General features: G+C 44.8%; 2 protein-coding genes across 6 annotated transcripts in view; one reads left to right on the top strand and one right to left on the bottom strand.

Moving 5' to 3' along the window:
- The window catches only part of ITSN2 (intersectin 2), an 81,706-nt gene extending 69,272 nt beyond the window's left edge, over window positions 1–12,434 (top strand). For all 5 annotated transcript variants that reach the window (XM_017744969.1, XM_017744970.1, XM_008641889.2 and 2 more), the window contains 11 exons: window positions 3,709–3,830; window positions 4,692–4,798; window positions 5,434–5,617; window positions 6,198–6,296; window positions 6,456–6,623; window positions 7,472–7,684; window positions 8,389–8,510; window positions 9,053–9,135; window positions 9,296–9,379; window positions 9,673–9,846; window positions 10,966–12,434. In XM_017744969.1, coding sequence (XP_017600458.1) covers window positions 3,709–3,830; window positions 4,692–4,798; window positions 5,434–5,617; window positions 6,198–6,296; window positions 6,456–6,623; window positions 7,472–7,684; window positions 8,389–8,510; window positions 9,053–9,135; window positions 9,296–9,379; window positions 9,673–9,846; window positions 10,966–11,123 — 1,514 coding nt within the window. In that variant the 3' untranslated portion in view covers window positions 11,124–12,434. The remainder of the gene's footprint in view (window positions 1–3,708; window positions 3,831–4,691; window positions 4,799–5,433; window positions 5,618–6,197; window positions 6,297–6,455; window positions 6,624–7,471; window positions 7,685–8,388; window positions 8,511–9,052; window positions 9,136–9,295; window positions 9,380–9,672; window positions 9,847–10,965) is intronic.
- Window positions 12,435–12,535: 101 nt separating this feature from the next.
- On the bottom strand, window positions 12,536–21,795 carry FAM228B (family with sequence similarity 228 member B). The gene is made up of 6 exons (XM_017744972.1): window positions 21,705–21,795; window positions 18,548–18,652; window positions 16,462–16,533; window positions 15,614–15,811; window positions 13,464–13,541; window positions 12,536–13,071 (listed from the first exon to the last, which is right to left on the bottom strand). Exons 2-6 carry the CDS (start codon window positions 18,638–18,640, stop codon window positions 13,045–13,047), a joined length of 468 nt encoding a protein of 155 aa, XP_017600461.1. The 5' UTR covers window positions 18,641–18,652; window positions 21,705–21,795; the 3' UTR covers window positions 12,536–13,044.
- Between the last annotated feature and the right edge of the window lie 476 nt (window positions 21,796–22,271).

Here is a 22,271-nt window from a genome sequence, read left to right as displayed (position 1 = left end):
CTAAAGTCCCATATCCATATGTTTTTTGAACACTTCCAGGGATGGTGACTCCATCCCTTCCCTGGGCAGCCTGTTCCAATGCTTTATAACCCTTTCTATGAAGAAATTTTCCCTAATATCTAATCTAAACCTCCTTTCTACCCCTAAATAGTCTTCATTGGTGACCCAAAGCAGTTGGTGCCTCTGGTGTAGCTAGATCCTTCTGGACAAGTGCCTGAGCTCCTGTTGGAGGGTTAAGATGTCTTTTCAGAGCTGTCACTTTTAATGGGTGTTTTTCCCCTGTCCATTGAGTGGGGAACTCTTTGGGGAAATAGTGATAAGTGTTATTCATCTGTCTTTCATTGGAGGATTTCCTTTCTTCAGAAACTGCCCCTCTTCCCCTTGAACGTGCTTATTTCCAAAATATATCAGTAATTGGAAGGGTTTTCTCCCCCAGCCCCCATGTTTTTCAGGGATTTGAATCTCCTGCAGAGGAGAACATCTTTTGACTGTGGAACTCAGTAGTTTTCCATGCAGGAGTAGTTAACGTTAGTAGGAAAAAATATTCATTGTTCAGGTATATTTAGAAAATGTAATTTTAAATACAACTTTAGAGACTGGGATTTCCTGTTTATAAACTCTCTAGGTTGTTTTACCCTGGCCTGGTGAGGCAGCTGCTTCCTCAGCTCAGAGAGCAGGATTTAGCCCAAAGGGCACCACAGTCAGTGTAGGCATCTCTCTGTTGCTGTGCCCTGAGTTTCCAAGGTTCCAGACACCCCCTGCTCAATCTGGTGAATCTTCTGGAGAGGGAGATGGGCAGGCTGTGCCCCAGGCTGGCTGAAAGCCTGACACTGCCTGCTCTTGGTGGGAGAGGCAGGCTGGCTTCCCTTCCAGAGGTCAGGTATCCCTCTTGGTCAGCAGAGCAGGTGAGTAGCTGCAATTCCCTGCTGCAGACACTCCCAGAAATACCACTGCTCTCCTGAGCTGCCTGGGGAGCTTGGCATGAAGCTTCACCAGAGGAAAGTCAAGCCAAGAACCTTCTGCTGCCAAACAAGGCAGTTTTACTGCTTCCATGCATGTTCCTGGCTGTTAAACCAGCAGAAAACTGCTGGGTTTTTCCCCCCCTTGGGATTTGTTTGTTGCCAACATGTGAGCAGGGAGTCAGATAAGTGCCAGAATTGATGCAGGGAAAGGAGGGAAGAGCAGCATGGGAGGAGAAGGGGTAGAGATGTAGGTCCATCCTTTCTGTACCAGTGAGCCCATGGGTGGCTATGGCCACTTAGGAAAAACACTGGCAAGTGCACTTGTTAGGCTGGTTTATTCTCTTTTCAGTTTTCTTCCCTTCAGACTCAAATGCCTGAATTCACACTCTAAAATCAAATGTGGGGATTGCATAATGTGTTTTTATGCCAGTATCATCAGACCTATCAAAATTGGGAGTGTTTTCACTAGTAAACACTAGTTTAAATAAAATTATATAAAATACTAAATACAAAATAGCACTTGTCCCTTCATCCCAGAAGCTGACAGTCAAAATAAAAAATTAGCACAGGAGCCAGTTAATATAACTGCATTTTTTGCATCTAATAGTGAATTTATAAACCAAATCTATTTTAATGCATAAATAATGCCCATTTCTCTCCCAGGCTTTGTCCCAACTTTCAGTGGTCAGCATCAGACAGACTCAAAGCCCAGCATGCAGGTTGTTCCAGCAGCTGGGACACAAGCTTCTGCCCATCCCTGCTTCTGTCACAGGAGTGCACCTTGCAGTAGGAAAGGGAGCCACTGGTCAGAGCTGAGACTTCCAGACCTGGACAATTAACATCTGGTTACTGTGCAAGCCCTTGATTAACCTAAAATTTCATGTCTTAGTAACCAGGTAGGCTTAAACTCAGCCTTGTACAGACTGAAGAGTGACAAGAATCCTTAAACTCAGTCTTGTACAGACTGAAGAGTGACAAGAATCCAGAAGTAGCACACCAGTAGTAGTAGAATTGGCCACAGACTGTCTCAACGGACTAAGACGCCAAACTTTGCAAGAAACATTTTTATCTGTAACTTTACGCCTTTTTCTCATCTAATTTTGGCCTGGTTGTAGCTTTGGGGATAACTAAGGCCAGACGGAGCATTCTGTGTGATCAAAAGAACTGCAATCCCTCATCTCTTCTTAAAAAGTGGTGTTTTTTCAAATCTTGTCAGAAAGCTTAAGATCCGTGATCCTCCTTAGGGTGCAAAACAGAAGTGAAAAGTCCTGATTTTCAATCTAGCTGTTGTCTTGCTGTTTTACTTCTTTGTGTTGTTCAAAGGGTTTCCTTGTTAGAATACTTGGTATAGTGTCCTGAAATTTCACTTGGCAAGTTTCTCTTTTGCTGACAGTTGCTCTTTCAGAGCACCTTGATGCCCGTGCAGCAGGAAGCTCAGGAGCCTGTGAGGTTCCCATTAGGCCACTGTCACATCAAGTTCAGCCTAATATTTAAGTGTTTCTTGGTTGTTTTCCCCTCAAATTTATTACTAAGTCACTTTCCTATGAGCAGATCTATACCTTGGCAGTGAACAGTCACATCCTTGTGTGCCAGGAGTGTCAGGGTGACAAGGGAGACGCGGCTCTTCCTGCTGTAGGTCATTCTGCCTTTCACAACTCCTGTAAACCTTCATAAAGTATTGTTCCTCTAGAGCTGCCGGATCTCAGTGAGTCCCTGCGATGTCCTCTCTGCTATCCTGCAAAACCCACAGTTCACCTGGTACTGCAATCCGGTGCCATCAGCCCAGCGATAGATGGATGCTCTCAAACGCTCTGTAATTGTTCCTTTTTTTTCCTTTTCCCTCACCTGGCTGCTTTGCAATACTCTGCTGTGTGACGGCTGACAGAGGGATCAGATTGATTTTCTGTGCTCTCCTTTACCCAGCTAAACACATTCACCACTTTTGGTTCGGTTACTAAAGTTTGTACACTGTTGTCTTGTTAACTAACATGCAGTAGAGACAGAGCCATGTGAAGCTGCAGGGTCTGCATGTTCTGACAGAAACTTGGGGTTTGTGTCATTGACTGTCGGTGTGTTCCTGTGCATGATTTGGATTCTTAATCCTTGATGCATAAAAATAATTCAATACATTTCCAGCTTATTTTGAAAAAAAAAGTTGTGCAGCTGTGAAGTTACACAACTACAATGTTATGTGTTACAGCTTTACAAATTGTTGGTGGTGGTTTGTATCATAAATTAATAACTAAGGCAGAGAACTTCAGAAATGGGGTGGGGAATTAAAGGTGTAATGTCCTAAATCAGGACCAGCCACATTTTCAATAACTTCATCTCACAAAAGACAACTTAGAATCATAGAATCGTTAAGGTTGGAAAAGACCTTTAAGATCATCAAGTCAAAAAAGACATTGCACAAGGTAAGAGAAAATCAGTTTCAAATCAGTGTTGCAGAAGAGATGAGAAAAGTTATGAGACAAATGGAGTGGCAAGAAGTCAGGAACTCTTACTCTGCATCACAATACAAGGGGTGTTCCAAGAAATAAAAAGGTGCAAACTGAAAAGTGACACAAAGAAGGGAGGGAGTCGATTGCTGCATCGCTTGATTTTGAAATCTGCTGCTGCTGCAGAGAGGGTTTTCCAGTGTCTTTGTAGTCTGAGCCATAGACTGCTGAGTGCTGGTGCAATTTTGTTAATTTGTCAGGTTTGATGCCTTGAGTGGAATCTAAACTCCTGACCTTACTTCCTGCAGGGTGTGCTGATCTCCAGAGCCTTGACACCATGCAGCCCATGGAAAGGAAAAGGCAGGGCTACATTCACGAGCTCATTCAGACAGAAGAAAGGTACATGGATGATCTGCAGCTCGTTGTAGAGGTGAGACATCTTGGATGTGAAAATGCATTTGGAAAAAGAACACCTCTGTCCTGAAAAATAACAATAAAAGGATTCTTACAAAGCGTGAGATGATGGAGGAGGAAAGGTGTGTGGGTACCTCCCTCTCCAGTGAATGTTATGTGGTTGCTCTCCAGGCAAAAGCACCACTTTGTGAAACCCATCAGCTTACAAGGACCTTCCTGTTTTCCAAATCCTGTTTGTAGGTGTTTGGGCTCAGTAAAAAGATGATGGGCTGGGGCCAGGTGTCGAGCAGAGCTGCATAGAGCTGTAGACACACCGTAAGAGCTTATCATGTGCCTTCTCCCCAGTTTATTTCCGGACACAAGATCATCTCCCTCGGCAGGGCAGGGACAGGCCAGCATTAAGTGCTCTTGGGCATCTAACGTGACCTCTTTGTATAAAACAATGGTGTGGTGAAGTGTGGCAGATGTTAAGTAGTCAAGTCACACAGGTGCTCTGCTCCCCATGGATGAGGTGCTGAGGGCCCCTGAGAGGAGCTGTGGTTCTGCACACAGGTGACCCTGAGTGCTCTGGATCAGGGGAGAGGAGCAGTGCCTGAGTGTAGTTTGTGTAGTGATTGAGTCTGAAATCACGGGAACGCTCTTCTGCTGAGCTCTCAGCCTGCAGGTCCCAGTGCTTGTCCTCGCTTTGCAAGTGCTGATGCTGGTGTCAGAATGGGGTCACACGCTCAGGGGAAACAGCTGTCACAAGTGCTAGTAAGGAATTGCTTTTAACTGCTGAGAAATTAGACACTGTGCATTCAAAAAAAGTCACTGCTGGGCTAAACAAGAGACTGAACTGTTTCTGTTCTCTGAAGAATTGCTCATTTTTTGGCTGCAGGTTTTCCAAAAACCAGTGGCTGATTCAGGCTGTCTCACAGAAGGAGAAATGGGGCTGATCTTTGTTAACTGGAAGGAACTCATCATGTCAAATACGAAGTTACTGAAGTGAGTACTTACCTGCAGTCTTACATTTTCCTTTTCATTATTCTGTCGTTCCTTTCCCCAGGAAGTTTTCTGGGTTTGCAGTCAATGTTCTGTCCTTGCTGATAATTTCCTGTGCATGCTTGCATTCAGAACAGCTAAATGCAGTCAGACTGCTTCAAAAGGAGTTGTATTAAGAGAGAGGGAGAAATAAACAGCAAGAACAGATGCACATTTGCTGTAATACCTTAGAAATAGAGCCTACACAAAAGCATGTGCATGGGAGGTTTTCTTCCCAGTTTTCTGCAAAACAACCTTTTATTCTCTAAAAATAATCTTTAGAAAGATAAAGTGGCTAATAAGTTACTGAATGGGACGCTGGTTGAATATAGAGATTGATGCTGACTCTCCCAGAAACCTCAAAGGAGAGTCCCAGTCCCCCAGGCCCCACCAGGCAGATTGTTCAGCTCAGGATGTTGTGTCAGTGACTTCCTGGGGGTTCAGGCAGGACCCCGGCACCTCCTGGAAGCACCTGCGCTATGTAAGGAAATTCACCTCCCAGGTCTGTGTTCTTTCAGAGGTGGGTCTGTAAGGGTTGTGGTTTAGGCCTCACAGACTTGGCAGCAAAGTTGGATGGTGATTTCTTTCCTCGTCTGCAGAGCCTTGCGGGTGCGTAAGAAAACCGGGGGCGAGAAGATGCCGGTGCAGATGATCGGGGACATCCTGGCAGCAGAGCTGTCCCACATGCAGGCCTACATTCGGTTCTGCAGCTGCCAGCTCAACGGAGCGTCCCTGCTGCAGCAGAAAACTGATGAAGATGCTGATTTCAAAGACTACTTAAAGGTATTGGATTCAGTAGCTTTTGTGCCTTCTCCTTTCCTCAATGACAGGAGCCCATCTAACCAGCATTGACCAGATCAAAATAATCCAGAAGAATAAAATCCTGCAAAAATAGCTAAGAAGCTTCCAAGGCGTATTTATATGGTGACCATGGCTAACACTGTGTGTGCACTTTATTTACAACACTGTCTTTCTCTCTGGCTAATTTACTTAGGCCATAAAAGGAGAATTGCCAGAACAGTTGACATCAGGCATTTGTTTCTTTCATTGCTCTGTTCTTTTTCAACCTGAGTGGAGCTTGTGATGTCAAAATAAAATCTGGAACAGTTTTGAATGTAAGGATTCTGCATGAACAATGACCCTGTGATTTATGCTGGCGAAGCGTCTGGGTGCAATGACACTGCCAGCTTTCCTGCTTTTTCTAGATACAAGTAGTGTTTGCTTACTGAAAAAATCCAGGATCTCTTCGAATGCCTGGAAAAATGAATCTGATGACAGAATTTTCAGTATTCAGTGTCAGTGATGCAACTGTTTTCTGATGATTAATGCAATGTCTCTGTTAAATCTCTGGGTTGCACCACAGAAACTTGCCCTGGACCCTCGCTGCAAAGGAATGCCCCTCTCCAGCTTCCTCCTGAAACCCATGCAAAGGATAACACGCTACCCTCTGCTCATAAAGAGTGTGAGTACCCCAAGGGAGGTTTTGTAGCTGAATGCTTTGAGTTTGATCTCCATAGCAAAAGCCAAGATAAAGGCTTGTCCCTTTATGAGGATTTCTCCGACAAGCACTTGTGCTTACCTCTGCTTTATCTTGTTTTCTTCCCTCTTTGACCCCCACCAGATTCTAGAGAACACTCCAGAGAACCACCCAGATCACAGTAACCTCCGGCTCGCCTTGGAGCGTGCGGAGGAGTTGTGCTCCCAGGTGAACGAGGGCGTTCGTGAGAAGGAGAACTCGGACAGGCTGGAATGGATCCAGGCCCATGTCCAGTGTGAAGGCCTTGCTGAGGTACCTGCACTGATGCTCTTCAGGGCTGGGGCTTTTCAGTGTCATTTCAGAAAGGCTGGGGAGGGAATGGGGGTCCTTGCTCACATCCCTTATTGGAATGTGACCCACTGCTGAACTCTAGGCAGGGAATCTTTTCTTGAATTCTACTCACAGCCATAACGTGATGAACCACTGTTTTTGCATGATTTTAGTGGCAGAGAAATCTTGATTTATCAGCATAAAACCTGATACCATTTAGACTATTAAATGGACAGAAATAACTCTTCTCTCTGAACTCCTGATCATGCTGCCACTGGGCTAAGTCAGGTGTTCCTGTGGAGGATTTCACTTAGTGTGTGTTTCCCAGGGTTTTCTTCAAGCAGGAACAGAAGCCATCAGTGCTAGATCCTCCAGGATATGCGGTGTTCAGGCTCCTGTACCTTTCAGGACAGCCTTCAGACTGAGGTGTGTGTGACAGTTCTCCACTGTCTGCATAAGGAACCAGGGCTTGACAGGGCATGGTCTGTCCTGGTTCCATCACCTAATCATCTGTAAGAGGTGACCTGCCTGCAGCCTGTGCAGCCTCTTCTTAAACACAGCTTCTGGACTACACAGAAGTGGCCATGCAGTAAATGCCTTCATCTGGTCATCCCTCTGTGTTTTTGGTAAAGCTTAAATCTGCTCTGAGGTGGGAGTTGTGCTGTTGCCATGGCTGATTACATAACAGTTCCCTTCTCTTCATTTATAATGGCATTCATTAAACAAGAGAAGAGCATTTTGAGCAGCTTGATCAGTCTCCACAGTGAAGAGAAGCAGGAGCTGATGTCTGCACAGACTTGCTGCCGCTAATGGATTTTGTCTCTTCCCAGCAACCTGTGTTCAACTCCCTCACAAACTGCTTGGGACCACGGAAGCTCCTGCACAGTGGGAAGCTGTACAAGGCCAAGAGCAGTAAGGAGCTGTATGGATTCCTTTTCAACGACTTCCTGCTGCTCACCTACATGGTTAAACAGTTTGTGTCTTCCGGATCTGATAAACTGTTCAGCCCCAAATCCAACTCCCAGTTCAAAATGTACAAAATGGTGAGTGAGTCAAGGTGCTCCATGGTCATGTTGGTACAGTGGGTCCTGGCTTCTGATTAGGAATGCTGCTCTCCCACTGGGATTAGCTGTGTGGCCCCTTTTGGTGCCACACGGGCATGTTCCGGCAGACAACTTGAATGAATACCATTGGCTTAGTGCCTGGAAAAGGACAGACTTCTGTGTTTTGGTTTAACAAACACTTCCATCCACTTTGGGGGGAAAGGGCAGAAGTAGCATCATGCCTGAACAGCTGAGTGGGATGTTCAGAACCAGAAGCCTTGACTTCAGTTTGCACAGGTTCCTGCATCCACAAGAAAATTCCTGTCCTTCAGGAAACAGTAGAACATGCAAAATTTTAGTCTCTGTGCCCAGACAGTGTGTGTTCTCAAGATTTTGAAACTGGAGATGTAACTTTAAGTATCAGGGCTGCTTTCCCACAGACAACCTGAGAGATTCCTGGGATTTCCAAGATCCACACTGCAGCTCTGCTTACACAGTCCTGTCCCTTTCACAAAGCTCTTTGCCTAGGAAAACAGAATGGGGTGAATCGACAGAGTAGTTTTTCTCTCAGCCCTTTCTTGCATCCTTTACACAGTGATCTCATTGTTTGTCCTGTGTCCTACTTTCATTTTCCCTACCGTAAACCAGTGCATTTAAACATCCTTGTAGCATTTCTGCCACAGTGACGTTTGCTTTTCTTTCAGCCTGTTTTCCTTAATGAAGTCCTTGTGAAGCTGCCCACAGACCCTTCAAGTGATGAGCCAGTTTTCCACATATCACACATCGACAGAGTTTACACACTTAAAACTGACAACATTAATGAGCGGTGAGTAGTGAAAATGCAAATCTGAGTTTAAACTTGTTGATTGATGCTGCAGGCTGTTTCCAGTGAGCAGACACGGGCTCTGAGCTCAGGAACAGAGCTGGCTCTTGGTCAGGAAATAAACTCACTCGACTCTCATTTGAATGAGAAGTTTTCTCTGTTTTTGTTCTGCTTATGTGGCAGCTCTTGCAGCGGAATCCAGACATATCTGCTTCTCCTTGATGTTACAGTTGTATAGAAGAATAGTTTAGGGCTGCAAAATCCAATATCCCATAGACTCTTCCCCAGTCCTGGGCAGTCTTTAATGTGACCCAGCAGTCTTTAATAAAACAGCAGCTCCACGTCCATTTATTTAGGCTGATTTGGAATGTGGCATAAGATTGAATCCAAAAACTCCATCGCTTTAGTCCATGAACTGACTTGATTTGTGGTGCCTCTGAAACCTAGGGAGAGGAGAATGGCGAAAGAGAGTGGGGTAGAGTCACTGATACTGAAGACTTTGCTGCCTGTGGGATGACCCTGACTGTAGGGATTGCTCTTTACAGGACTGCCTGGGTCCAGAAAATCAAAGCAGCGTCAGAGCAATACATTGAAACAGAGAAGAAGAAACGTGAAAAGGCTTATCAAGGTACCCGCCGAGTTCTGTATTTTCCTCTCATCCACCTGGGTACAGGGGCAGGGCATTTCCTGGAGGATGCCAGTGTCTGTGTAGGATCTCCCTCTTCAGATCTATTGCCAGTTCTTAGAGTCCCAACCAATCCATTTATTTCTGACCTCTTTGTTCTCAGCTCGTTCACAGAAAACCTCAGGAATAGGACGCTTGATGGTGCACGTGATTGAAGCAACAGAACTAAAGGCCTGTAAGCCCAATGGTAAGTGAGGGAAACAGTCTCAGATCACTTTTATTCCTGTAACATTTGGAAAGGCTTGCTGAGAGGAGTTGGTCATTTGGAAAACACTGTGGTTTGTCTACAGTTTCTTTAAGAAATAAGCATTCTTTAGCTTCAGAGGACTGAGTGAAGAACCAGCTCTGTGCTGCTCTGGGATATAGGGATTGCCTGATCCCCATCTTCTGGCAGCAGCACTGATATGTATCCAAGCAGGCTCCAGATGGAGGGGGTGTTTCTGCACTGCAGTGGGGTTTCACTCCCTGTTCTGTGTTTAGGGAAGAGCAACCCGTACTGTGAGATCAGCATGGGCTCACAAAGCTACACTACCAGGACCCTGCAGGACACCCTAAACCCCAAGTGGAACTTCAACTGCCAGTTCTTCATCAAGGATCTTTATCAGGATGTCCTGTGTATCACCATGTTTGACAGGGATCAGTTCTCACCTGATGGTAAGTGTGAATATTTAGGAAAAGAATGGGTTTTTGTGAGCTGGGGTAGCCAGTTCCTCAGCAGCAGTTTCAAGAACCTGGAGGTCTGACTGCTGCCTGAGAAATGTCGGGTAAAAACAATGCCTTAGTACTCAGGAGGTTCAGTAGCCTTCCAGAGCCAGTAACTCCAGGCAGTCAGATTTGATCCCAGTCTGGCTTTTGCATCAGACACAGAATTACTTTCTTCTCAGACTGAGGAGACAGACAAGTTGAAAGCAGAAGTTCTACTCACAACAGGTGCTCAAAAATAAGGTCCTGGGTTATATTTGCACAGCAACAGCTTGATTGGCTTTCTTGTTGCTTGGAAACTGAGCACGTTTTTGGCAGTCAGTTGCTTCTCATATTCTCTAAAAGGTTAAGTGCTTTTTCAGGGCTCTGACACACAGTCAATTATTGCAAATTTGCAGGGAACTGCCTTGACCTGAGATGCCATGTGTGTAACTATAGCTCAGGCTTTTCTCCTGTGAGTTAACATGAGTATGACTGGCTGCTTCTTCCAGCTGGACAGCTGAGTCTTGTTCTTGGTCCATGGAACCTTTTAATGAACACACACACAAAGATGTCATATAAGAAATAGCCACACAGAAGGTGTATGATTTCTGAATGGGACTGTAAACCTACTAGTAGCAGTAATTGTTGAAGGTTGTTGTTCTTGTGAAAAGCACGGTATATAAGCATAATTAAAAGTTGGCTGAGCCAAAATAGTTGATTTTTTTATTGTCTTTGAGCACCTCAGCTGATTTGCAAACAGGTTCCATTACCTAACTCTGACCTACTAGCTCTGAAACTGAAGAACATTTGAAATTGTGTTTCCGAAAGGGTATTTTCTAAGAGTGTTTTTAAAGCCCTTAGCTCAAACTGTGATATCCTAATTCCATGGCATTTTTCCCTTCTAAAAAGGCCCTTTTTTATCACTGCTGGCTGGTTTACCCAGGGCTGGGGTCCAATCAAACCAGAACCCTGGAAGCAGTGCTGCGGAACTGAGCATGTACCATACAGCATTGCATTAACCTGAATCACTCAGATTTTCTAAGGTTAATGTCTTCACCTAATGAAATTTCTTATTCTTTTGCCCAACAGATTTTTTGGGTCGCACTGAAGTTCCCGTAGCAAAAATCAGAACAGAACAAGAGAGCAAAGGCCCCACAACTAAACACTTACTGCTGCATGAAGTTCCAACAGGAGAAGTGTGGGTGCGCTTTGACCTGCAGCTCTTTGATCAGAAAACACTCCTCTAAGAACATTTTTTTTTAATTTATGAAGGACAACTGAAGCTGACAACCTGAACATCTTTTGCTAAAAGACTCCTTGCCCCACGCTGGTTATGAAGCAAGAGTTCCTGCTGCTTCCCTATTTCCTCTTAGTTCCTGGTTGTGCTTAGTTCCTTGCAGTGTTCCGAGTTGTTGTTGATCTATGCAAACACAAATGTTACTGTAAATACAGTACTATAGCTCAGTGCCTTTTTATGATGTTGAAATATCTTGGTTTTGCCAATGTTTCCATTTTCAGGGCTATAAAAAGTATTATGTAGTAAATGTGGAACCAAGCTGTTTGTATATTTTACCACTTAGTCTGACAGACAGACTGAGGAATGGTTTAAGCTCAGCACTAGAACCATTCCATTTGAAATCTTAAAAGTGATACCCACTGGAATTTTCCCATCTCAGGATGATAGTTTTAACAGTTAAATGCTGAAGAAGCCTTAGCACTGGAGAAGTCTCCCATATATTGTATATTCTTTAAGAATCAAGTATAATTCTTTACTTGACTTTAGTTCTGCACTGGAATCAGTAACTGCTACTTGATTTTTCTTTCTGCTTCAGTTTGATTTATCATTCTCTGCTGAGACAATGTGGTTGTGAAGAATAACTAGAAAAAAAAATAATTTAAATACTGTGACCCACAACAATGTGGCAAAATACTCTTCAGCTCTTCGGGTTTTTTTCCTAAATATAAGTTATTTGTGTACATTTCCTTGGTCTTGCAGACCTCCATGTGAATCTTGAAGCTTTGACATTGCCAACATGTATATAGAGAGTAAAATATAAGTTTATTAATTTGTCTACAGATGTTTATTGATGCATAATGATTTTAAAAAAGTATATTTTATTGTACAGGGGAATGTGAAATAATGAGAAAAACTTATAGGATTTGTTCAAGAAAAGTTTATTACAAGTTTAAAAGGTTTGCTCTGGGGAACTGTCACCCCAATATAAACCTGTAAAATGAACTGGTTGAAAGCAAAAACTTTCTCTTGACACCAAATCAGGGATGGTTAAAAAAAAAAAGAAAGTTTGTTTATAAATATTTTATACATTGTAACCATTTTACTGCCTCCTTAAACTGCTTTGTTGCAGAAGCACAGCATGTAGTTCTGAGCAGCCTGTGCCCTTGTTTGCCACGGGCGCAGAAATTCCTCCTGAAGTCTGGCAGTTTCCCACCCAGTTGCCATCTGTGCACCCTCCTGTTACTGAGTCAACCTCTATTACTTTTAACAGTTTTCTGTGGTTCAGTATTTCTAATCCTAAATAAAACTCAAATCTTGGCAACTCTTGAGAGATTGTGTCTGTACAGTGGGAGTTTGGAGGACAGAGAAATTCTGTTTCCAGGCTTTGAGCCCAGAGCTGCTGAGCAGCCACACCAGCAGGGAGATGGGACTGCACTGGCACAGGAGAGGGACTGGTTTGAAGGCACTGGCAGCAGCTGCTGCTCAGCACCGACTCCCCAAAAAGCACCAGATGTTTTGTACAGCATCACTTCCCTTCTCCTCTCCCCTACTTATTTCCTGCCTTCTCAAAACACCAGTGTATGTTAAAAGTTTGATTTACCTCTTGGACATTGTCTCCAGGAGAGAACACCAGCACTGTCTTTATTGAGCTCAGCCTAAGTTAAACCTCCTAAAAAGCAGGTTTTGGCCTGTAGAGCATTGAACTGGAGCTGGCAAGAAGAAGAGCAGCATCTCAGACATTTCTCTGGCTGCTGGGTAACAACATTTCAGAACTGCATGTTTGAGACAATTAGTTTATTGCAGTTTCCCCAAAGATCTGGCCTGTTCTCACTTGCTTTGGCAGTGCATGTGACCTATTTTGTAAAGGGTACCTTTGATGGCTGTGCTTGCTGCTCTGGTCAGCTGGAGGACAGGTGACATCATTGGCTCTGTCATTGTGCTGGTTGGTGACTTTCATCCTTGAAAGAGAAGGAAAAACTGTTGCCATGCTTCCGTAAAGATCAGCTGAGCTGTCAGGTTATTTCCTGCTACAGAGCACACACCGAGCTTGCCTGGGAACTCTCCAACCCTCCTAAGACAGGACACCCCCCATGCTGCCACAATGGATTTGAAATGAGGAAAACAAACCTCCCCCCTGCCTTTGTTAGTGTGCCTCAAAAACTGGGCTTAGTATGGATCCAGACTGTGTTCTTGGTGAAAACCATGCCCAAACACCCTTGGGCTTAAATGCAGTAGGAGCTAGTTAGTAAAACTAGAATGTGCTCCTCTACAGTAGCCTCCCAGCAGCACATCAGTAAACATGCTCTATTAACTTTCTGCTGCTCCAGTGGGACTCCAAACCTCCTCACACCTTCCAGCAGTCTGTGCACGTCTTCTGGAAGAATGGATCATACTCTGATGGGTCATAATGGTCCAAAAACACATAGCCCTGTGGGAGAAGCAAGTACTGGGTCAGTTCTCAGAAGCTATTGGTGGTACAACAGTGAGAGCAGCCAGGCTGGGCAGCCAGCTTCTGGGGTGGGACACAGCCAGGCATGGCACGAACACAGCACCAGAGGTGGTTGGAAAAAGGATTCCGAAATTTTCACACACTGCTCCTCAGAGAGAAGGTGGCTGAAGTGTAACAGGAAAATTCCTCTATCTATTTTAATTTATCACAGGCATAAATACATAATAAATTATTTCATGAAGCATCCAGAAATAATTACAGGCTAAAATGCTGACCTTAACTAGGACAGTCAAGACAATGGAAATTTTGTTTATTGGAAAATGTTTTTCCAGAGAAGGAAGCCCTGAGATTGGCTCAGTTGGTCAGAGCCTGGTGCTAATAATACCAAGGTTGTGGGTTTGATCCCAGATTGGGCCATTCACTTAAGAGTTGGACTTGATGATCCTTCTGGGTCGCTTCCAACTCAAAATATTCTGTGATTTCAGCAAAATAGATATTAAAAATAAAAGAAAAAACAGGAGCAAGTAAGCCCTCACTAGCCACAGTCTTAGACAGGTCATTGGTCTGCAAGATGCCAGGTCCAAGTCTGGGTTCATGAGGTGGCTTTTCCACCTATACATTAGAATAAAGACCTGAACCCACAGGTCATGGTCCAGGCTACAGCTCCATCTCATCAACAACCCTGCAACAGGATAAGGAGAAGCCTGATAACATGGAAGAGAGCATGAGAAAATGGACAAAAAGAAGGGAAGAAAGGAAAAACACATCCAGAATTAACCATATTAACTAACCCACACAAGTGTCTCAAGTTCTGCAAAATTTATCATATGCTGCCACAGTTAATGCAAACTTATGCAAGTAAGTTGTCCTGTAACTATGAAGGGCCTCAGCCTGCTTTTCAGACTTGCTGGTGACAGACCTGACACCACACAGCAAGGAGAAAAGGTAGAGGCTGATCACTGGTGCTGGTGCTCCCCTTCAGGCAGAACACATCCCAGTACATCAGCCATTGCTTCTGGAGGACACCCAGCAAATTCCTGACCTGACACAGAAGCTTGCAAGGTGAATTGATGCAGACCCAGGTATGTACAGTACACCCAAATATCCTAAATCCCAGGATTTCAGCAGTAGGACTGGTTCAGTTGTTATTCCACGCAGTTTAAATGCACGGGTCTGTCACATCAGGCCTTTGAAAAAGAGATCATTTGGTCTCATTAAAACAACACAACTCCCATGACGTTTTCATTTCTGGATGAGTAGCTTGCTTACAGTCTCACAACTCCACTGTGCAGTGGTTTCCACAGACAACAAATGCCTGCTCTTGACAAAATACCATTATTTTTGTGGCAGATTACATAACTACTTTTATTTTTCTTTTTTTCATTCCTGAGGTGCAGAAAGTTTAGTAGTGAGATCTGATACTCAAGAGTGGTGTGAAATTAAGAGCAAAATGAAGAAAACTAACAAGTATTTCTTACAGTGACTTCAATTTTTGTGAATACTGAAACACATGCACCTACAAAATCCATGGGTTGGGTCTATTACCTGCATGCAGACTTAAGAAAATTGTATTCCCCCATTCCCATACTTTTTTCTTTTATGAAGCTTCAACAGTAGCATCCAAGACCACAAAATCATTTCACTTGTGCTCTGCCAATGGAGAGCAGTACTGTGTAAGCTGAACTCCTGAGACATGAGAGTGCAGCCCACTCCCTGCTCACTCAGCCTTTGGTTTCAGCTGACAGCTCAAGGTTTTTCCACTAAATGGTCCAGCCCACAGAGGGAAACACACCCCAGTAGGGTGTGTCATCATATTCAGACCCCAGCACATGTTCACTGCACCAAGCAATGCTGCTGTTCATAGCTGATGGTGAACCTACACAGTTGTAACATCACCATTACAGAAGTCCTTGGGAAAAGTAAGTAACAGGCAAGGTGTATCTCAACTCCAGGTTACTCAACAGACAGAAGTAACAGCTAAACCCCTGATCTTATCTGCAACCCTCTGTATGCAACCCTCTCCATGACAGAAATGTGCTTCTCATTGATACCTTCTTTGTATGGTAGCTTAAATATTGAGAGAATTGTTCTTGTCTTCTCTTCCGCACTTCTTCCTCTGACTGGCTGTCCATTTGGTTCTTCATTTTCTGCATAAATGGCTCTGAAACATCCTCAATATATTTTTTGTAGAGGATCTCTGTCCTTCTCAGATCTAGGAAATCACTGTACTTCAAATACCTGTCCACCTCCTAAGTAAAAAATGGAAAATAAAAAGCATATGAACTATTGGCTGATGACATTAAAGATTCCACAGGTGAAGGTTTGCAGCTTGGCTGATCTGACTGCTCACTGCTCCAAGGCACCTGTTTTCCAGCCCTTCCTTCTGCTGCTCCCTCTCTCTACTTCCCACCACTTGCTTCCAAGCTCACCCTTTCAAGAGCTCTGGAATTCAGACCTTTAATTTTTGAAGCTGTGGTGCAACACTGGCAGAAAATGACTCACTTTTCCCCATCAGGTTATTGAGCTGAAATCACTGCAGAGCAGGGGGCTGCAAGCACCAGACTGTGCAAGACAGGCACCAGGAGAAGGACCTTCCCTGCAGCACTGGCAATCTGCTGGATCAGATCAGAGCAGCCCTCCTGCCCTCTGCTCACGGCACCACTGTCACCAAGTAACCACACCCACAGAACAAATATTAGGCGCAAACAGGCAGTTCAAGTCACCTGTGAGTCACATTTAGGGCTACTACTTCAGTCCTATCCAGAGGAGACTGAAAAGATCAGAAGCTCATACCTCCAGATTAGTTTTCCAAGAACACAGACAGCTAACATTTTCTCATGAATCACTGATTGGAAACCATAAGCATTGGCACGCAGGAAGGCACACAGCAAATTCTTACCCTCAGAGAATTTTCTCTGTCCAAGATGCACTGAACAGAAGCAATGATGTCTCGGCTTTGATCAGGTGCTGCCTAACAAAACAGCAAAAAAACCCAACATGAGGTGAAAGCAGGACTTAAGAGTAGGTGTTAGATTTACTTTTGAATTCAAAATAATTACTGTTGTCGTGATTAAAGGCATATTATACCACAACCCAGCTGGCAAATCCTTGCAAGATTTGCTCTGAACAGTTGGGTTAAATAGCAACAGAAGAGTGTTGGAAGAACTGGAAGGAGAACTGGAATGTACATGCTCAGACCATACACCTCCTTGGCTGTTCCTCACCATGACCAAACACCACTTGCTCCTTGCCACTGTTTCTCACCTGTGCCAAACAGGTGGCTCCTTAACTCCTGCACTCTAGACAAAGAGTACAGGCAATGCAGACCAAATCTATCATTTGGGGATGGAATGCATTTTATTACTAATTTCCACAGAATGGAATATTAGCCTGCTACTCCCTGTGCTTAATACTGATTTTTAATTCCAATATACAGTGTAGTTTTCAGTCATGTCTGCCTTGGCCCACTGACCAGCTCCACACTCCTAAAGGTTTATTACACTAAGATGAGCAGGACCTCATCAGAGCAAGCAAGTAAGAGAGAAATAGTACTAAAAAACCCACCAAAAACAAATGAGAAAGAGGAAATCTAAATTTCTGGCATGTTTTAAGACCCTTTCATCCTACTATTTGAAACAACTGGCATGTTGTATTATGCCTGATGAATTTACTTCACATAGTCACAGATCCTTTCTAAAGCCAGCACTGCAACAGCAGCACAAAGACATGGCCAGCTAAGAACACTCCAGCTAAGAATCATCACTGGTGAACAAGATGAAAGTTTTCCTTCAAGATGATACATATTTGAAGAATCCCTAAGAATCGAAGGAGTTGGGTCTCCTTTGGCGAAAGGAATTAAGTCTCTTCTCCCTGGAAAAGCGCAGGCCCAGGGGGAGCCTCATCCCAGTACTACTTACAGGGCAGCTACAGAGAGGATGGAGGCTCTCACAAGCTGCAGGAAGAAGACAAGGGGTAAGAGGTACCAAGTTGCATTGGCAGATGTTTCATCTCAACATAAGAAATAAAATTTTAAGTGAGATCAGTCATTCACTGAACAACCTCCCCAGGGATGTGGTGGAGTCCCCATCACTGAAGGTTTTCCAGGTGCAATTGGACAGGGAGCTAGATACTCTCATCTGCTGTCTCTTTCCCATGAAAGGCTGGACCAGATGATCTTTCAAGGTCCCTTCCAGCCTGGGCTGTTCCTTGAGTCCATGATTCTAACTAGTCACAAGCTTGTTTCAGGTTTTATGGGAAACTTTTCCACATACCAAACTGCAAGTAACTCAATAAAGCTGCCTCAAAAGGATTCAAGAGCTCAATAAAACCCACTGAATCCGCTGCTATTTCCAGAGTTCTCTGTTTTTCTTCTCCATGACAAACACCTCTCAGATTTTACAGAACTTTGCAAACAACAATTTTTCATTCTTCCCTTCATAACTTCGTTTCCTTCCTCCACTCACACCTTCACATGACAGAAGCCCTTCCTTCTGTGTTAGCCAATCTTTGGCAATATTTTCCTTCCCAAAATGTCTGCTGCAATCAAAAGTATTGGCTGTGCCACTCTGCTGGTGCTGAGGAGAACCTCTGGATAAATGTGGATAAATGTAAAGAAAGGAAAAGGTCAGCATAAAAAGGCAACCTTCTTTACAAAGATCAGGTTCTCATCCAGGTTCCACAACCAAGCCACAAACTGGGATGGAATGGTAACAAGTAATACAACTGCAATAGCCATTTCTGAGGGTGCTGTGGAGGGACAGACTGAAGCACAAAGCTCCTGCTCAGGGCTCACACACGAGTTCAGGCACATGCCAGGGATGGCAGTCTGGGAGCACAAACAGCAAACACTGTCCAGGATTTCAGTGAGACTAAGTGGTCAGTTCCAATACAGGTCCCAATTACACACAAATACCAGTTACAGATACTGGTTTTCTGTGTTCTTCACAGTAGAACCTACAGCTGAAGGAATGCTGGGGGTCACTCACCTTCCAAGGCTGTTGCCGACTGGGTTTTCTCACGGGTTTCCCATTTGCAAATCTTTGTAGCCAGGGACCCTCTGGGCTATTCACACTACCCATGGCTAGATTACTCTGGGAAACACAATAAACAGTCAAAACCATATAAAACTATTGTATTAACAGCAAAAACTTAGTTTTCTTACAATTCCTACCAATCAGTGAAACAAATCTCTAAAGGAATTCTAATTGCTGATACCAGCAGCATTTTCCTGTCACAGTAAGAGAGATGAAGTATCAGGTTTACAGACAGATACTGCCTCTTGTGGGACTGTCTGTCCTCATCTCCACAAACCATGGACAGTACATTTTGTTTCAAAGAACACTGATTGATAAATTATTTGAAAATGCCTGTCAGCTTTGGAAACATTTCAGAGTTATCAAATTTCACCTCTGGACTTATTATTTCTTTCCTTTGTGCCTTTTTCAATCACACTAAAGTCCCTTTCAAGTAATTGCTGCATCCCACTCCAGGGATGGCTACATTTTAGTGGTTTTTGAAGTTAGTTCTACCAGATGAAGCTTATGCTGAAGTGCTAACTCAGCTCCAGCCAGAAAATTCCATCTTCTCTCTTGTATGTGCATCAGGATATCTGGGCTGATTTGTAACAGGACAGTGGAACCACAGAGGCAAAATGCCCCTTACAGGAACCTCCATTTAAACCCCTATTTATTTCAGATTCACTGGAGACACACTGCTTCCAGGAAATAATGGATTCACATTACTTAGGTAAAGAGTGGAACAAAAGAAAAGATTATTTCTGCAGAGATACTGACCCCAAGTCTTCAGCCAGATCTTCCAGTTATTAAAAAAAAAAAAAAAAATCTGGTCTTCAGTTAATTTTTGCAGCACCTACTTAAAAGAATCCACAAAACCTCTCGGAATCGGGTATTCATAAAACAACATTTTTTGTACAAGACAACATTTAAGAGTTTATTCTGTCTAATCCAGCACTTTAATGAGAATATCTGACTCCCAGCTGACCTCTCTTGAGTGCAGATTCAAATTTCTTACCATCAATTCAAGGTAAAGTCTGTAATCCAGATCTTTATTTGTTTCTGTTCATACTCCCTGTTCTTGTGCACTGACAGAAATATCTGCTGGGATATTCCTGCATACTCACAGAAGTGCTTTCCTGTCTTTTCTGACTGAAAGGGTCAGAAACCACAGGAAAGCATATGTTGAAAGGGACTTCAGGAGGTTACCTGGTCCCAGTGCCAGCTTGAAGAAGAGCAAACCTCACAGAACCAATTTCTGATACAAAATTAACAGCAAACAGCAAGGACTGAAGAGCATCCGGGTACCTGAAGTGCTACAGATTTGGCATTACACAAATCCAACACATCTTCCTATGAGCAATACACCCCCCCTACATGTGCAGGTGCTACGGGCTCCTACATCATGCCACCATTTACGGATTTCCTTCCACTCCAAGCAGTTTTGTTCTCCTGAGACAGGGACACTGTAAATCCCTAGACAAGCTTGAGATAAGGAAAATACATATTTTGGTATTTCTAAGCTTGTAAAACAAGTAAAACAAATAAAAACCCAACCATTACCCTCCTTTCTCTGTTTTTAGTAGCTAGTATTAAGACTCCATCCATCTCACAAAGAAAGTCTGAGCACAAAGCAAAGGAGGTGTTTGACCTCCTCAGAGAATTGGGGCCCCAGGGGAGACAGAACAGAGCAAACACAGAAAATCTGCCTCTGCAGCAATCTGCCTTCCAGAGCCCACAAGTGGTAAAGACTCTAGCTGCAGATTCCACCCTCCTCCCACACCCCTCGCCCCCCCACCCTTCATAACTCAAGCTGCTACTGAAAATCCTTTCTTTTTCTGCTGTCTTTGGAGTCTTGCTAGGAGATGCCAACTCTCCTCTCTGCAAAGGCAGGGCTCACTGATACGAGACAGCAGCTGTTTTGCAGGTCTTGAAACTAAAGGCTTAATCACAGGCTTAGACAGAAATAGAGCAAAGGATTTTCCAAAATCTGAGTGGATAAAACAAGCATTTAGTTTGCAGTCTGCAATGATGCAGTCTGCAGATGCCAAATCCCATGAGCAGGTTGGCTGTTCTGTATTAAGACATTCGTTTCACTGTGCCAGATCCCTGGAAGTGTTCAAGGCCAGGCTGGGCCAGGCTTTGAGCAACCTGGTCTAGGGGAAGGTGCCCCTGCCCATGGCAGGCAGTTGGAACGAGATTATCATTAAGGTCTCTTCCAATCCAGACTATTCTGTGGTGATCAAACCTGAGAATAACCTTGCCTAAAAATTCTTGCTAGGCAAACACGCACCCTTCTGTGCTGCCAGCAGTTTAACTCTGCAAGTTTTAAAGACAGGTTTCTCTTCTTTCCTCAGGAGTAAAGCAAAAGGTTCTCCTCCAAACACCCACCTGCTTAAATTCACACTCTCTGTGCCCAAACACGAGTCTTTGCAGCAGCTTTGAGGAGACACACTAACCACTCTGTGACAAATGTAAGCACCCTCACACATGCTTCAGTCCTCTCAAAAGCCCCGCTCAGCCATGTAGGCTCACGTGTCACTGCACGATGTCACCCTGCATAAGCACAGCTGGCTGCCTTTACTGGTGCCTTGGTCCCCTCCGATTGCCTCAGGTGCAGGGAGAGAACAGTAAGAGAACCAGTCTCTAGTGAGAGCAGGGCAGCTCTGTGAACACAACCTTAGACTGTGAATGCTGAGCTAACAGATAAGGCGTGTATGCCCGGAGGGTCCTGGCGTGGTCCTGCAGTTCGGAGGCAGCGAAGGCCTCAAGACCGGCGAAAGGGAAAGGGCGAGACCCCTCTAGGCCGAGCTTGCCCCGCACCCTGCTGAGGCGGGTCCCGCAGGCCTCAGGGACGAGGAGGCAAAGCTCCACTCCCACCACCCCCGTGCCGGGATCCCTCATTGGGACCGGTGGGCACGGCCTCGGTACGCCCCAGAGCTGCGACTGAAGCCACAACCACCCCACAAGACCCCGCCCCGCTGACGGAAAAATGGTGGCGCGGCGCGCCTTGGCGGAACCTCACAGAAGTCGAAACGCCCCTCTGTGACCTTCCGCCGGAAAAAATAGTCCCTCATCCATCACCCACACCCCCTCGAGACGACGAGACGCCGCCCATGAAGACACGGACCCGGATACCCGTGGGGACAGGGACACAGCACCCGTGGGGACAACGGCACGGCAGCCCTGATCTGGCTCCTAAGAGAGACGGGGCGGAGGCACGGCCGGATCCCTCCGCGCCCGGCGGCGCAGCGTCCCGCGCTGCCATGGCAACGCCAAAGCGCGCGCTCCCGCCGGCAGGGCTTCCCACCAATCAGAGAGGGAGCGCGCGGTGAGTGAGCCAATCAGCAGCGAGGACAGCTCAGCCGAGCCGAGCGGGGCCGAGCCGGGCTCCCTGGTTTCTACAGAGTTCATTAAATTGTATTGTAAGATTTCACACATCATCCTGCAGTGCTGACCATGACACTAAATTTGAAACTGGAATCAGCCAGCGATACCATCAGGTGAGGGGAAAATGTCAGGGTTTTTTCCCCCAGCAGTGCTCTGGTCTCACCATAGAGACACGCAGCTCTCACTGTAACTGTGAGACCACGTAGAGGGGATGTTTCCTCGAGCCCTTTATACTTGATTTTCAAAATGTATTATTATGATGGATTTTTCAGTGCCCCAAGCAACACAGGACTCTGTGCCCTACCAG

This window comes from Corvus brachyrhynchos, unplaced genomic scaffold, assembly GCF_000691975.1.
Source record: "Corvus brachyrhynchos isolate BGI_N302 unplaced genomic scaffold, ASM69197v1 scaffold116, whole genome shotgun sequence".
Classification (NCBI taxonomy): domain Eukaryota; kingdom Metazoa; phylum Chordata; class Aves; order Passeriformes; family Corvidae; genus Corvus; species Corvus brachyrhynchos.
Note: the sequence above shows the minus strand (reverse complement) of the source record. Positions and strands in the feature narration are given on the sequence as shown.